The following is a 16,797-nucleotide window of genomic DNA, read 5'->3' as shown; positions in this document are numbered from 1 at the left end:
GGCAAAATGTTATTATATTATGCTACAATAATTACTAAACTATTGACTTACAAAAAAGCAACTGCACAATGAAATACATTGGGGAAACACTGGCTTACACAGTAGCTAAACAAAGATTTATTTACTTGAGGATTCCTCAAGTCGTCTAATATATGAATGCTCTCCAAAAATCCTCATCTTCTTTAATGGCTCACTCTTTTTTTCATCTTGCTAATTTCTGTTTAGAAATGTAGTTTGAAAAAATAAACCTACAATCAACCAACATCTCAAAGAAAATAATGTCAAGATTATGGAAAGACAGCAGGCAAAGGAAGATCTCCTGAGGAGCTGGTCTTAAAATTCATACTCTTCCCTCCTCCCGTCTCCTTTGCCATAAGTCATGGCTGCAACTGTCATACTGAGGTCGACAATGCTTTCTCCTTCCCCACTTGGGCCCAGCCATAGGCATCTCTACCTAACTGACATTGGAATGATTGATATAACACTTTGCAAGACATTCACGACATGCTGAGTACCTATAAATATGACCTTATTTAGAAACAGGATGCTTGGAGATGCATTCATGTTAAGATGAAGCCAAGCTGCATTAGGGCCTTAAGCCCAATGAGCAGAGAGAAAGAGACGCGGATGCAGAGACACAGAAGACATAGGGCAGGGCACCATGTGACATTAGAAGCAGAGATTTGATTGATGGCTTTACAAGCCAAGAAACACAAAAGTTTGCCAACAATCATCAAAAGCTGGGATACAGGCAGAGAACAGATTCTCTCTCAGGACATCCAGCAGAAACTCACCCAGCCAACAACTTGGTTTCATACTTCTCGTGTCCTGAATTGAGACAATAAATTTATTTGTTTAATCCATCCAGTGTATAGTGCTTTGATAGGGCAGCCCTAGGAAGTGAAGACACTTAGAAAAGACTAAAAGCAACCCCATAGAATATAAAAGTGCACTGGCTCCCAGCCATTAAAATGGCACCTTGCCTAACCTTGGTCCCCAGATTCTTGCCTTGAAGTGGAGCAGACTGCTTAGATACACTGAGGCTTAACTAGATTCCTCAGAGGAAACATAGAGAGACACTCCATCTCTACCCAAAGACTGCACAACAAACCTATATTCTGGATACCCTTTATCTCAAGAAACTGACTTTAGGGATATCTGGTTATTTCAGAGCACATCTTATTCCTCACTATTGAACAAATTATCTCCAAACACAATCATCTCCCATCACTATACAGAAGCAAAGGGAGAGGGCAGATTAAGTGCCCCTTCTCTGAGATCGCAAAGTCCCGAGTACTGACCTGATATTACATGTCATTCTGAAAGTGTCTTTTAAACTTTAAGTTCCTACAGGAAATGAATTGTATTTGTCTCACCACCACTGTGTCCCTAGTACCTTCACAGGGGTTGATACATAGCAAAAGCTCGATAAAGATTGATGGATTAGGCATCTAGGGCCCAGGTAGGTTTGGGTGACACAGCAAAGGTCACACACATGGTTGACCAAGCCCCCTACCATCTCGGAGGCTCAGAGTTGTAGCCAGAGAAGACTGCACAAGTTCCACAAACAGCTGCAGGATGTTATGTCTGAATAACAAAACAGAGTCTGGTGAGGAATGTGTGTGCTCTTCCTTTCCCCCAATTTCACTTTTTCAGATGATCCTCCACCTATGGATGCCCAGATAAGATTTGGAGAAGGGCACAAAGAAGTTATGTTAAAGTCTGACACTTAACTGGCAGATGACTTTAGTTTTCAAACTTTCCTGTGTTGAACAATCACCTAGTGTTTTAGAATGAAGATGCCTGAGCTCCACCCACCAAGCATCCAACAGTGCAGATGAGAAGGCACCCAGGAGTCTGCATTAAAAATGAAAAACAACTTCCCAACAAGTCTCCCCAGTACTTCAAGTGCAAATAATCCTCAGAAGACACTTTTGAGCAACCCCAGCCAAGAGGTCTTCCCTGGTTCCAGGTGGAGACCCAGGCTTCTTCTCTCTTGAACTACAGTATCAGAGAGGGTTTCTGGGAAAAGACAGTGTTTATAAAGTGCCAGGATGACAACAGGCAAAGGCCCTAGAAGGCAGCCCACATCTACTGAACTGAAATGTCAGGCTTGTACAGTGTGGGCCCAGAGGCAGATCAAGCCCCTGGCAGAGGAGTCACAAGGAAGTAGATGTAGGAACAAAGTGAGGGGAAAAAATTACGATGGATCTACTGTATCATTTCCAACTGAAGACCTAATGTCTAATAGGAGAGCTCCCAGCACCCATGGATAACTACATTCCCTAGCAGGCTAAACATCCTTCAGAATCCAGCCTTGCCTCCCTCTCCAGGTATTCCTTACAAATGCCCACTCCAGAACTTAACCTGCCTCCCCAGCCCATTTCATTTTCAAAGCATGTCAGGCCCTTGACATGTCAGCCTTCCCCACCTGCCTCACCCTCCAGGACTTTGCCTACTCTGGTCACTTTGCCTGGCCTGTCTTTTCCCTAGTCTTAGCCTAATCAACTCCTAGTCATTCTGCAGGTCATAATTTAGAAGTCATTGAACCTCCACTATACCTGGGTAAAGTGCCTGTGTTCTGTTCCCTCTACGTCCTGTAGGAGAATGGTTCACTGACACTTCCCTTCCAAGATGGGATAGTATCCTCTATATAGGAAATATTTACTGAGTTGAGTTATTGAACTAGAATGAGCTTTCATACTGTAGCCCCATGAGATGAAGAAGGGGTTGGCGATTAGTAGCTGCTCAATAAGTGTTTCATAATGAACGAAAGGCAGTGCCCTCACAGAAAACTAAATGGTTCCTCATTGTGACAACTTTTCATTCTCACAGAGACTGACACACCCTGTCGGAAATCTTGAGAGAGGGTGGAGATTAAGAACGCTAGATGTGACACTCATGCCCTCTGACATGATGATTATGTGGTAAGGACTCTGGCCAGAGGCAGGAAGAGACCTTTGAAAAGCCACCAGGGCTTAGTGAGCCAGTCACATGATGTCATTTGGGTTTGCATCAGTTTGTCAGGGAAATAAGGAATTGTACTGCAAGGCAGCAACAGGACAGGGGATCACCCGGATTCTCTCGTCCTCCAATCCACAGCCAGCTTCTGTCACACTCACCTGTATGCTCCTGGAACTTGCCAGGACCATCTGGATCACTGGGCATAGTGAAGCGCCAGATGCCTTAACGTGAGCGTTTCCCCAGTACTGGTTCTGAGTCCTCTGCTCACAATCCCCTGCAGTGGAACTACGCAGTCAAGCTAGCAGTGCTCCGTGCCTACTGTCTGGGCCAGGCTCTAGGTGAGCAGATACAGTCTGACTTTATAGAACTCACCAGCCAACAAGACAGAACAGAGCAGCTTTCTGGCCTGGGCCAGTGGATAGCTGCGTGCGTACCAGCAGGGGTGTCTCTAGAGGACAAGTCAAGAACCCATAAGACATTTTGGGCCTCAGAGCTGCTAGGGAGGCTGTTTGGCTTCCGATAGTCACCCATGAAGCACAAAGCGTTCCAGGGTGTCTTCCAAGGGAAAAAGACTCCAGAGTGTGCACTGATGCTCACCGGCTCTTCGTCATCCCCTCCCTCACTTCAAGGAATGAGCCTCAGGGCCTACGCATCCTGCATCAGGGCCTGAGAATGTGAGCCTGCAGCTGGGGGCAGGAGACCAGAAGTGTACCAGCCATCTGCTGCAGATTAGCCATGTGACCCTGAACAAGCCCTTGTCTGTGTGTGTGTGTGTGTGTGTGTGTGTGTGTGTGTGTGTGTGTGTTTTACCGGGAATTGAACTCCTAACCTTGAGCTTGCCAGGCAGGTTCTCTGCCACTGAGCTATATCCCCAGCTCTCTTTCCAACTTTCTGAACCTAGATGCTTCTTCCGTAAATGAGAGTAACTAGTCTAATGTTTCCCCACCTTGTTTATGAATCAGATTCATTGGTGGTGGAAGCAGGACAAAGAAATCTGAAAAAACAAAGATTACCGGGCCCCATCCCCAAGTTCTTTTCTGAACACCAGAAAAGAGAGAATGGAGAAGGCTACTCAAGTCCTAGCCCTCAACTATGGCCTCAGGGAGGACCCCCTAGACCACCTTCATGCTCCCCAGTGCCCCTTCACTGAGAAGCTCCTTGGGCTGCCTTGTGCCCAGCCACACTTTCTCTCTCCAACTCCCCAGCCTCCTTGGTCCAGGGCAGGAGTAAACTGTACCACCCCTCTCTCCAAAGAGCTCTGGAGCCAGAAGTACTAGTCAGTGACCAATTTATTGCCCACCAAGTTGTCCCCAGCCTCCCAGCACCATAGCCTGCACACAGTCTGGACACTGTCTTCACCCTGGTCAGTTCTGGCACTGGGCCTCAGTCTCTACCCCCATCCCCTCTCTTCTATACTCTCCCTCCCCTGGCCCTTCAAAGCAGCACCGAGCCTGGGGACCACATCTCAGTTGGGGGAATACAGGGGGACAGGAAGACAAACAGAAGCTGAGAAAAGAAAAACCAGAGTTGGCCCCAAGTTTCTGGAGCTTGCACCCCAGGAAGGAGCCCCAGTAGGCAAGGTTGAGGCTAGGGCCAAGTTGCCAGGCAGCAGTTCAGGCAGGAGGCTCTTCTCCAGGAGGGGCAGGAAAGCCACTCAGGTCACGGACAATGATCTCACTCACTGTAAAGGAGGAGCAGTTGAAAGACTGGGCCAAGAGCAGATCCCCTCCTTTCCCCACCACCTCCAATTCATTCCAAGCAAAACTTGATCTGTGTTACCTCTTGGCTTCTCTTCCACTGAGCCTCATTTTCCCTACAGAGCCTTGACCTCTGCTCCTAACTAAACCTTGCCCAATTTCATCCATGTGGGCCCCACGGCCCCCACCCCACCCTGCTCTTCCTGGTTGGGCCTATAGCAATAAGGCAATCAAGATGAGATGGATCAAATGTGGGGGTAGCCACTGTGAACAAGAAGAGGCAAAACTGGAAAGCTTTTCATCAACAATGCTGACCACAGCCACTATGCTGAGGGGACACTAAGGCAAGGGAAACTGTGTATGACTAGGGACCTCAGTAAGCCACTGGCCTGCTCCAAAACTCAATGTTTGGATCTGCAAATTCAGGGAGCTGGGTGCAGTGACTCTGACAGTGCTTCTAACTCTGAGATTTTGTGATCTGAGCAGAGGGCAGAGGCCACAGAAAGGCTGGGGCAGCTACCCCAAGCAGCCTTCCAAATTAACTCAGGTGATCACAGGCACCAGGACTCTCCAACTAGCCCTGAGAAGCCAAGGCTGCCCAGCCTCTGAGAAGCCAAGATCTAGTTCTCAGCACATGTGCAGAGTATGCTCTCGCACCCACTCACATGCACAGCCCCAGTCCACACCCACCTTCTTCTAGCGTGATGCCCTGGATAGGGACACTGTCTCGGAAGCCGCTGCTGTAGCCACCCCTGGGTTTCTCCTGCTCTGGGGCCCCTGGGGAGGGGTCCCCAGGACCATAGCCAGGCCCCATCTCATTGAATCCCTCAGCAGGTAAGGGAGGAACACTACTCTGGGCAGGGAAGGGGCCTTCGAGTGGTGGGGATGACGGTAGTGGAGATCGAAAGGGGGCTGGAGGAGGGAATGGAAGCCCTAGTGGAAAAGAGGAGCCTCGTCCTCCATACAGGTCATTAGGGAATGGGCGGGGAAGGAAGGAGACTGGAGGTGGACGGGCACAACCTGTGGTATCCCCGGATTCAGAGAACATACGCAGGCCTGGTCTGTAGGATGGTGGGGGGCCCGTCTGGGGATATAGAGGGGGTGTGCCATAGCCAAAGCCTTCTGACAGGTAAGGAGTTTCATAAGCAGGGTCTTCATTAGGATAGGAGGGGTAGGGGGGCCTGGGCGGTGAGAAGTCCATATCAGTGCCAAAGGGGGATCCTGAAGCTGAAGGGAAGCCCCGGAGAGATGAGTCAAGTAGGGGCTCCTCCTTGAAGATCACTGAGAAGATGGGAAAATCAGAGGACACAGTGGTAAGAGGCTGTCAGTGCTCCCACTGCACATTTCCCTTCCCATGTTCTCCATCCCTGTGCCCCTCACGATGGGGCATTGAATCCATCCACCCTGCCCATACTCCACCCCCACCACAGGCGCACCAGGCAGGAACTTGAAACTCTGGGTAGGACTGCGCTTTCTCCGCCCATTGGAAACATAAAAGTAGACCTGCACTGGCCGGGACACTCGCTTGTTACTGTACTCAGGGACAGTCAGGGTCAGCGTCACCTGGAGAAAAGCAAAAGGTGACACAGGGAGCCTTCAAAGAGTAGAGGTCACCCCAGACCTTCCCCAGACCCACACTTGACCTCCTAACTTTTTCCATTCACTAAAGAGTAAAGTTCCTTAGTGAAATGCTTCCAGAGTAGCGGACTCCTCCAGGAAAGACTAGATAGGTCTGGAATTCACTCCCACAGGCAAGGGCAGCTTCTGGAGAATTCCCTGACTTCTGTTACCCTCTGCCTCCCAGACTAAGGCACCCCAGTGACACTGGTACCTCATTGCTCTGCAACCGGTTCACTGTGGCCTCCTCCTCCCACTGCAGCTTTCCATCTGTGCAGGGGGAACACAGTGCTCCAGCTTAACTCCAGGGTCCCTGCCCCCCTCTTAGTCCCCTATGATTTCCCTCCTCCTGGAGCAATGACAATTCAAAATGCCTGTAGGAAATCTGGCACACAGAGTCTGGGGCTTTAAACTGTCCCTGAGGTAGAGGGAGGCAATCTAAGACTAAAGGAAATGGCAAGGCCAACCAAGGGACTAGAGGGAACGAGTGACAGAGGCAACTCTGAAACCCTCCCACCCTCCTCCAAGGGTCCCCACCCATAATAATGCTGCGAGGGAAGCTTGGTAGGAAAGTTCTCTAGCTTGAAAAAAAATGCAGTGAATCCCCAAGTTCAATGATCCAAAATTGCTGGGGAGACTCTCTGATGTGGTGCCTGCAGGCCAAATATGGTCTAGGGGCTGAGCTCCTGGTGACCAAAGCTGAATGAGGGGAAAGGCCTCAGGGTGGCTGCTGCAATGGCAACCCTCAGTCATACCTTCCATCACTCCAGCTCCATCATGGGACCCTACAGACTCTCATAATCATATGTTCCATAGCTGAGGAGACCCCAGGGAAGCTGTGAGGTTGTGAGATACCCCTTCCTCCATGTATCTTTTCTATATGGGGAAAATTTATCTCCAGGCTGACTCCTCTTTAACAAACAAGATACAAACTTCTTATATTTGTTCAGAATACTCCCCGAAGCAGACAGTGCAGGGGGGGGGGGCATAGTCTGCCTGCCTCACTTACAGATAGAGAAACTGAGGCTCAACTTGCTAGTGTAGTCACAGTGCCAGAGATCTTCCACCTTCCAGTCCCAAGATCTTCCTGCCCAGACTCTCCAGCCCAGGTAGGTACTCACCAGGACCCCTCTCAATGAACACCACCTTGGAGTCTGGCAGGAAGTTGGAGCCAGTCAGTACTAATTCTTCACCTCCTCTCACAGAGCAAGCACTGGGGCTGTAGGCCTCCACCTGTGGCAGCTCCTGGGCAGAGCGCTGGGCTGCAGAGTGGTGCAAGGAAGAGGCTGGTCTGGGCTGAGCATGGAGAAGATGACCTCCTGTGCCAGCCCCTTTGGAATACCTGTCACTGGCCCTGGGTGAGCTCACTCCAGTGACGGAGATACAAGTAAACCAACAGTATTCATGAGTTCACGTGGACTGTGTAAGGGACCAGTCCTCGAGAAGAAACAGTGAACAGAATACACCAGGGAGTTACCCAAACAAGTGCCCAGGCCACCTCAGGCAGATAGGAATCAGGGTCACTCCGGACCAGCCCCGAGAGTGTCTGTAGCGGGCACAAACCACATCCCCACCCTCACTACTCCCACAGTACTCTATAGGGGTACCTGGGGCAGACAGGGCACAGAATACTATGCAGAGGAAATGGGTTGGTGACAAATACACAGACAAAAGAGTTGTACGAGACAGACAGATGTCCAAAGCCTCTTTGCTCACAACACTCGATGGGTACTGATGCTGCCTGCACAGAGACGACCTTCCCAGCGCCCTGGGGTACGTGCACTCGGAACACCAGCCGAACTCGTGTGTTTTTTCTCCCGATGTCTGTCTCACCCTTCCGAAGCTCAATGTCTGAATTCCGAAGCTTCAGGATTCCAGCACAGTCAATGCTGAGGGCAAAGAGTAGATGGGAAACCCTCCTAGCTAGAATAGTGTTACATCCCCTAAAAGATGAGCCCCACCCTCCATCCAAAGCCCTGAGGCCTTCTCTTTTTATTTTTTTGGTACGGGAAATTGAACTCAGGACCTTGCTTGTGCCACTGAGCTATATCCCTGGTGCTCCCTGAGACCTTCTAAGGGTGCCTGGGAAGACTATTTTCTGACCCAGAGATGGCCTCAAATCCTTTTCTAGATGGTGAGAAGGCTGAAAACAAGCTTCTGAGGACTATGTCTAGCTTCTTCTGGACCAGGAAGAAGTACGCTTCCCTGGTCCTAACTCAGGCAGATGAGGGGCAGCAACACTTACTTGGCAGCCATGTTGTTCTCAGGAAGCAGGGTCATCTCCAACACTTTGGTACCACTAACAACAGCTTCGTAGCTGGCTGTAGCTACCATCTTTCCCGTGATACGGTGCACTTGATAGAAGGCATGAGGCCGCAAGTTTCTTTCATCTGCAGTGCCGATGAACATCTGGAGGGTCAGCGGCTTCTCACTGTAGCCTAGGAGCTGGCAGAGAGAGATAGACAAGAGACCATTTCATTCAAAGTCTCAATGTTTCTTCCTTCATCCATTCCTGGATTTTCAATCCACCAGGGGTTGGGAATGGTGAAAGATAAAGCATATCCTGGAAAGGGATTCTCCAGGGGAACTGGGTATCAGCTGTGGAGAAAACGTGGCCTGGAGTTCACAGCGTTATTCTTGGAATAAAGCTCAAACTTGGCTGGACAAAGGAGAAAGAGCCTCCAAGAAAGACTGAACCAACTCAGTATAGAGAAAACCTAACTCCCAAAGACCTTTGGCCTCAATTGAACCCCTCCCCCACATCTGGCAGGCCACCATTTTCCAGAGTAGACATGAGACTGGTGTCCCATGGGATGAGTCCAGTGGGGGTGGGAGGATAGAAGAGCAAAAATTATATCCGGGTCCTTGATGCACACCCTTCCTCCCCCAACTCCAGCCCCTCCCCCAGGCTGCCTGCAGGGTCAGAGCTGAGAGGGAGTGTGGGAAAGGGCAGTGCCATGGGTCCATACAGCTAGAGCCTGTCTGCAGGGATCTGGGATGGGAGATGAGACAGACTATCAGGTTTGCCCTCTGCCCCTTACCTTGACCACTGGATGACCACCAGGAGCAGCTTTGACGGCTCCTCGGCTGCCCTCTGTCTCATAGTGAGCCCGGTGGTGGGCTCTAGGCTGCACCTCAATCCTCAGCTCCAGCTGCTCATACTGACTAGGCAGAGGCCAGTCCAGAGGGGGCAGGGCAGAGGTCCTGAGTAGAAAGAAGAACACGGATCATCTGCAGCCTCATCCCAGTCAGAACCATGCTAAATCTGTGAGTATGGGAGAAAGAGAAAATCACAGCAGCTTTCAAGTTCAAAAGCCCAGAAGCAAGGGGACAAAGCCCCTTGAGATGAGGATGTGGATGATGACAGTACCCTGAGATTCCCTTTGTTCCCAACTCTGAGTATAGGGTTTGGGGATGGGAAGGAAGACAAGCCCACCCTAATCCCCTGACTTGGACAGGCAGAAAAATGCAGTGCCACTTCAGACCAGAAAAGGTGGTAGGCATAAACCTCATTGTTTTACAAATAAAGAAGCTGAGACAAGTAGCCACTGACAGAGCCTAGAACTGATCACTTTCTGCTCCCAGGCCAGCTCTCTTTCCACTAGTTGAGGCTGGATGGGTAATGTTCCAAGGAACTTAAATGTCTCAAGGTGACTTTTCTTGTTTTGCTCCCAGATACCCCAGGCCAGCAGATTTTCTGGTAATTAACCCTCTCCAGGTGCTATTTGGCACATCTGGAGACATTTTTTAATGTCATAACTAGTGGAGGGTATTACTAGTGTCTAATGAGTAGAGGCCAGGGAGGCTGCTAAGCCATGCTACAGCTCAGCCCCACAAAGCAAATTACCATTGAAGATATCAGTAGTGCTGAGACTGTGAAACCCTGTCCTATGGGAACCCTGTGTTCTCTGTTCTTGGAGCTTCTCCTGCATGAAGTCAGCTCAGACTAACATCTCAGGATTCAAGGGATTTTTTGTTTGCTGGTTTGTTTGGTTTGGTCTGGTTTTTGGACACAGTCTTGCTATGTAGTTCGGGATGGCCTTGAGCTCACTATATAGCCCAGGTTGTCCTCGACTTGTGGGAATCCTCCTGAATCAGCTTCAAAAGTCCTGGGGCTAGAGGTGTGTGCCACCATGCCAGGAAGGGCTTAAGGCTATTGAAGCAGGCAGTATTCTTGGAGAGTTCAAGGGGTAGAACTGCAAGTTTGCAAAATACAATATTTATTTATTTATTTATTTATTTATTTATTTATTTATTTATTGTACTGGGAATTGAACACAGGACCTTGTGCTTGCCAGGCAGGCCCTTCTGCATTTAGGCTTTTAAATCAGCAGGTCAGGTTCTAGCAATTAAGAGTTAGACAAAGGAGACTTCTTGTAATATAATAGGGCTAGCACTTTGCTAAAGGGCCAAAAAGGAAGGCTGAAATCTAGCTCAGATTTGTACTCTGCCACAGGGCTGCGCTGGTGCCTGGGAGACCCTGTGGGACTTGGTCTTTACCTAGCTGGCTCTCCTAGAATAGTGGGGAGGAAACTTTTTCTGATTGGCCCACTTTTGTATTGTCCTTCTGTGAATTGTCATTCTAAAGAGGTGCATTTTACTAGTTCGGTAAAAAGGAGATGAGCAGCAGGAGCTCCTTCCCTCTAGTTCTCTTTTGAAATTTGGGAAGGAACTAGGATCTTTCTTAAAACTGGTCTTCGACCCTGCTGCTGCCCCAGGGGGATAGGAAGAGCTGTGCTGCTAGACGCAACCCTCACCTGAAGATGGGACTGTGTCCCCCAATCCGAGCCTTGGACCAAGCCATGGGAGACGGCACTGCCAGGTAGTCCATGCTGGCCACCTCCTTCCGGGGACCCCCAGGAGGAGCCACAGCCTCCTCAGCTCCCAAAGGCAGCTTTCCATTGCACGGGCCAGTCTCCTCAGATCGAGGCAGGGCCACTGCCTGCTCGCTTGAAGTTCGCCGGGTCTTCTGGGGAATACTCTCAGCTGGTGGGGCCCCCACGTACTCAAAGGGGCCAGGTGAGCCAGGGTCCCGGGCCAGAGGTAATGGGGGTGGTGGAGGTGGCTCAGGCCCCTCTTCTCCCAGGCTACCTCGGCGGGACAAGGCTGGAGAAGCTGAAGACGGGGTTCCAGAACTGGAATAGCGCCGTTTGCCACAAGGAGAGGCAGGCCGGGGAGAGGCTGGGGTGGGCCCAGGAGCGCTGAGGAGTAGCCAGCTATCCTCAGGCCCCCGGCCTCCAGGGCTTGGACCGTATAGGCTCCAGGGATCCTCCGGAGTCCATGGCCTAGGGGACGCTCGGGGCGAGGGCAGCGGGGAGCCCAGGCCAAAGCGGGAGGCTGCTTCGTTCAGCTCAGACTCCACCTCATCACACGCCGCATACAGGGCTGCTTCATCCGAGGCATCGGAGAAGAAGCTCCAGGAGGACAGGCTGCTGCTGCCAGGGCTGGGACTGAAGAAGGCGCCCCCGCCCTGGGCTCCTGCCTCTCGGTAACCCCCAAAACCTTCTGGTGGAGGATAATCTCTGGGGGAGCCATCCCCCCAGGCATCAGGGTTATCCTCTAGTGGGGCCGGTGGGTCAGGCGTGGGAGAGATGGAGGTGATGCGGATGCTGGGACATTCGAGAACACGGCCGCCACAAGCACCCCCAGTACCCCCGCCTGGTCCCCCTAGCCTCACAGACCGGGCAGGCTGGCTCTCCCAGGTGCCAGGTGAGGGGGCTGGGCGAGGCGGTGGCGAGTGCATGCCAGGTCGAGGGGGTGGAGGCCTGGGAATGCCAATAGGGGAAGCGCCATAGGGAGGGGGTTCCCCCAGGGCTAAGTGGCAGCATGGCGGGGCATCCTCTGAGTCCAGCTCTGTCAGTGGGAGGGGTAGAAGGAGATGGAGAGAAGCAGGTAAGACATCTGGGTTTCTGCTGTGACCAGCCCACCCAAGCCTGGCTCTGCTTCCCTTGCCCCAGTTAGGAAGGATCTCTGAAGAGCCCTTCAAAGCCACAAGGCAAACAAAGTTGGAAGTCAGAAGGTGGAAAAGATAGATGCAGGCGTGCCAGGCTTTTCCCACTCGAGAATCTCACATTCTGATCCCAGGGCTCTGGGACCTCGGGTACCAGAGGGGGCGGGTCCTAAGGTGAGGGAGGTGGGTTGAGAGAGGCTTCAGCCGGGCCTGGGGGCGTGCTTAGCAAGGCTTTGGGCTGGGCTAGGGGCGACTCACACATGAACCCAATTAGCAGCGGTTCCCAAACCCCCAAATGGAGCTGGCAGAAGCCCCAGTTGCCATCGCAACCGTGCCCCGAGGCTGGAGGGGGGGGCCTGCGGCTGCGGTGACGAGAAGAGGTGACTCCTCCCTCGCTCCCCCTAGTCTGAGGCGAGGGTGCAGCCATAGGGGCGAAGCGTGCCGGGCCTGGCCGGGGAGGGGGGAGCAGCGGGCAGCGCGGATTTCGTGCGAGCTGCGGCCGCCGCCCCCGGCTCGGTCCCCGCCATCTGCCTCCCACTGCGGCCAGACAGGGGAGGGGGAGGGGCAGCCCAAGAGCGCCCCCAGCCCCGGGCGTCCAGTCTGCTGTACCAAGGCTCTCACCGCGACCCGCAAGCCCCAAGGGCAAGCCTTCCCTGCCCCAGGCTGCGCCCCCGACTCTTGGGACCGCCCCCCCTCATCCCAATGACAGTCGGCCTTGCCGAAAGGCGGCGCGCAGCCAGCGGCACCCTCACCCCCGCCCCAGTCAAGACCTAAAAAGGAGAAAGTGGTGCTCAGGCCCCCAGCCTCACTTCCGTAGACCAGCTAGCCCCCCGCTCCTCTTTTCTGACCTATTCATCCCCCTCCCCTACATTCTTCAGGCTCAGGATCCGCAAGCCTTCCACTCGCTTCCCAAGACCCCTTCCCAGCCCCGCACTAACCTTCCCCCGACCCCCCCGCGCCCAGCGGGGGGGCCTCCTTTTCCTCCCCGAACACCAGCTTAAATTCCAGCTCCTCATCCTCGCAGCTTGCCGCCCCCATGGGTCCGGCCAGAGCCCCTGGGTCACAGGCCGGGCGGGAGGGGGTGCGCAGGAGGCCGCCGTATCTTCACCAGAGTGACTCCCTCCCTCCCTTTCTCTGGGACGCCCCCTCCTCCGTCGCTGTCGCCTCCCTCCGGACGCCCCCTCGTAATTATAGAAACTTTTCCAAACTTTTTTCCCCCAAACTTCTTCAAAGTGGCCCCCCCGCCTCCCTCTGATTGGCTGCCTGGGATGCTCCGGCCCCTCCTCCAGGGATGAGATGGGAAAACCACGCGCCCCTTATCCCCCCTCCCTCCTCCTCTTCTGTCCCTCCCCCTCCAAAAAAAAAAAAAATTGAATTGGGAAACGGTCCCTTCAACCATGATATGACCCTAGTGATGCTTATTGGCCCGAAGCTGTGGCAATCATTGCCCGCAGGGAGCCCGGCCCCTACCCTACCTAGTCTCAATTTGGGGCTCCGAGTTGGAACGCCTTAAAGAGGCCACTTTCAGGGTCCTGTGCAAAGGGCCCACGGAGGACCTTTTGGCTTGTGTAGCCAGCATCAATCTTGGAAGTACCACCTCTCTTCTCCATTTCCCCCAAGCCTTGGATCCAGCAGGCTCTGAGGTGCAGAGGTTTCTAGAGTGCTCTGAAGAGGAAAAGGCCATTCCTTCCCAGTCACTCGGCGAGGCCGCTCTGCCTGCGCCTTCTGCCCTCCCAGATCAGCACCTCCCGCCCCGTCCTCTGAAGGGGAAGAACTTCTAGCCAGTCTGCGACCCTCTGAGAGCCGCCTGAGCTTGAAGAATAATTTGAAGACACACAGCCCTTGATGGGCGGAGGTCCAGGCCGGGCTTTGCAGCCACCCTTGCCCCAGCCACCCAGAGGGACCATTAATTAGCCTCCACGGGAAGTCGGCTCCCTCCTCCTAGTACTGTAGTCTGCACTGAATTACTGATCTGAGTGCTTCTCAGTCCGGCTCTCCAGAAAATCCTAGCCAGGTTTACTAGAGCGCCCGAAGCCTCGAAACCTGGTGGGCCCCCGGGCTGGACACCTGTCACCTGGGCAGGGAAGAACCGAAGACCCGGAATGGAGTTTACAGGAAGGACAAACGTGAAGGGGGCCCCAGGGAGTTCAAGAGGGAGTCACACTGGAGATTCAAGGCTCAGACCAGAGTGGTTGGGAGGCGGGGGAAGGCGATCGCTGCGCCCCACCCCACGCACACCCGCGGCTTCCGACTTCTCCGGCGGGCCGTAGAGACCTTCAGTCCCAAAATCCCTCGGACTCCGGGCCGCACCCCCACCAGCGCCCCGGGCCCAGCACCCCAACAGTTAAGCCAGGGCCCTCGGGTCAGACGTTTACAAACACTCGGGAGCCAGGCGGGGACCGCGCCCGTTACTCTAATGAGAAACAGGCTCTGGGGGCAGAGAAGGGGGGCTGGCCCGGCGGGGCGGAGGCGGTTCCCCTCCTTCCCTTCAGTCCTCCCTCGGGCCCGCCCAGGGGACCCCCCCAGCCCCCGGGGACCCCAGTGACGTGCGGAGCGGCCCCGGCTAGAGCCCAGGACCGCGATTCAGGAGGGGCGGGGAGAGAAGAATGTCCCGAGGCCGCGCGTTGGGTTTGGTTTTTCTACCCCCCCCCCCCGCAACTTTGGTTGGTCTCAGGTTACATTTCCCTTTCAGCCTCAGCTCGGAAATAAAGGAGAGACCTACGGGCAGGGCGCGCGGGAAACACCCGGAGACTTTTCACCGGCCGGCACCTGGGAAGTGAGGGGCGTAGGAGGAGAGAGGGAACGAGACGGGGCAACGGGTGGAAGCCCAGAGACCCAGACCTGGGCCCTGCTCCCCATCCCTACCCACTTTCTGCACCACCCCCCGCAGCACTAGCGGACGTGCACATTCTTTTCAAATGTCATATTTCCTTTGATCCTGGGCAGCGTTTCTCCATGTGTCTGGCTCAGCTCCTGCCTAGCCAGCCGCCTCCCCTCCCCCTTTCTGTTTTCCTGGAGAACCCTCCCTCTCCCGGCATCTGGAAGGCCCTGAGGGCTGGCGTCCGCCCTCCTTTCCCCGGCCTCTCTGGCCTCTCCTCCCAGTGACTCAATTTCCCCTCTGCGGTGTTGAGGGTTGGTGCGGAGGGAGGGAGCGGACGGAGGGGTGAGTTGTTTAGCTCAAATGTAGTACAGAGTTATGTTCAGCGCACGGGTGGTACAAACGAGCCCCGATATTTCCGAGCGTGGAACCTCTTCCCCGAGCGGCAGGCGGGTGTGGGAGGCATCCCACGAAGGATGAAAACCCACTGATCTGTCTGGGCCTCGCCAGGGCATGGAACAAATGACTTCTGAAAAGTCCTGCCTGGCGCTGGAGCCTCGGGCGGAGTGCATAGGGTAGGTTCAGATTACCTTGCGCTTACTTCTGCCCCCTGGCGATCGCACAGATGAAGCCGACCTTGCTCTGGGGTGGTTCTGGGCCCAGGCCTGGGTCTTTGCTCCGCTGCCCCCTAGCGCACGCATCTGAGCACGGTTCGCTATCGCCTTGGCTGCTGGCCTCTCTACTTTCTGCTGTTACCTGGGTGACAAGCATGATTCAATGGCTTTGGGAGGGGACATTATCTTTTCTTAATTACACAAGATACATCTACCTGGTAAACAATTCAAGCCGTTCAAAATATGTAGCAAACTGTCATAGTTCATGGCTTTGTGTACACTTACTACGTACGCGCACCCACACAAATGCTTTTTCAGTACCCCTGATATCATGCTACAAGAACTTTTCTTGGCTTGGTTTTGTCCCTTCACTTAATAAATGGCACATCTGCAAATGGTGATTAAAGTGCTCACCTTTTTGGTTAGTAAGATAAAGTGACTTCATAATTCCAATCAGGCACGGGTCTGGAAACAAGCCTCCTAGTCCTTTTCCAGTGCTAATTCACTACACCACATTTTATGTAGCATATTGTCCTGGGTTTGGCTTACCCAAACACAGAGCCTGAGATGAGACCCAGATGCAAGTAGTTTACAGTAGGAAGCAATCTCAAGGAACAGAACAGGAGGAATGCAAAAAGTGCAATTGGAAAAGGCAGAAAACATACCAAAGGTATGGTATTGAACTGGTTACCACTCTGAACAACTGAAACATTAATCCACTTGGGACCTTCTGTGGAGCCATTGGAAGGTGAAGTGAGCCACCCCAAGTCGAAAACTGCCCTGTGACTGTGAATTCCTTCCCATTCCGGATTTACACAAATGTCTGCGTGATAAATTTCCCATGAAGCACTTGGGCAAAAGACTTAAAAGCCAGGAGCTGTAGCTGGGATCCAGCACCCTCAAGTGACAGATTCAAACTGGTGCTTGCTTAGCAAGAGCTACAGCAAAATGATGGTGAGAAGTGTGTGAAGCCAAGTATTCTATACAAGTTCATTTATTCAAATAAAAAATTTATATCGAAGAACCTGTATTGCCAGAGACAGTTCGAGGAATTGGGTCCACACAAGCAAAGCCCCCAAAATTTGCCAGTTTTTATCAGGTTGGAAATATGGTTTACTCTTGCCATCTCCTTTATCC

General features: G+C 52.9%; 1 protein-coding gene across 2 annotated transcripts; it reads right to left on the bottom strand.

Annotated features, from left to right (window-relative positions):
- Positions 1-4,254: 4,254 nt before the first annotated feature.
- Nfatc4 (nuclear factor of activated T cells 4) lies at positions 4,255-13,560 on the bottom strand. 2 transcript variants are annotated; one of them, XM_004647472.3, is made up of 10 exons: positions 13,167-13,560; positions 11,036-12,131; positions 9,320-9,482; positions 8,524-8,723; positions 7,995-8,167; positions 7,400-7,540; positions 6,493-6,548; positions 6,098-6,224; positions 5,352-5,942; positions 4,255-4,645 (listed from the first exon to the last, which is right to left on the bottom strand). In XM_004647472.3, exons 1-10 carry the CDS (start codon positions 13,264-13,266, stop codon positions 4,578-4,580), a joined length of 2,715 nt encoding a protein of 904 aa, XP_004647529.1. In that variant the 5' UTR covers positions 13,267-13,560; the 3' UTR covers positions 4,255-4,577. The 2 variants fall into 2 exon arrangements, with proteins under 2 accessions (XP_004647529.1, XP_004647531.1); XM_004647474.2 differs by having other exon boundaries at positions 5,682-5,942.
- Positions 13,561-16,797: the final 3,237 nt, after the last annotated feature.

The sequence above is a fragment of the Octodon degus genome, unplaced genomic scaffold (genome assembly GCF_000260255.1).
Source record: "Octodon degus isolate 3935 unplaced genomic scaffold, OctDeg1.0 scaffold00307, whole genome shotgun sequence".
Taxonomy (NCBI): domain Eukaryota; kingdom Metazoa; phylum Chordata; class Mammalia; order Rodentia; family Octodontidae; genus Octodon; species Octodon degus.
The sequence above is the reverse complement of the archived record's forward strand: the minus strand, read 5'-3'. Positions and strand labels throughout refer to the sequence as shown.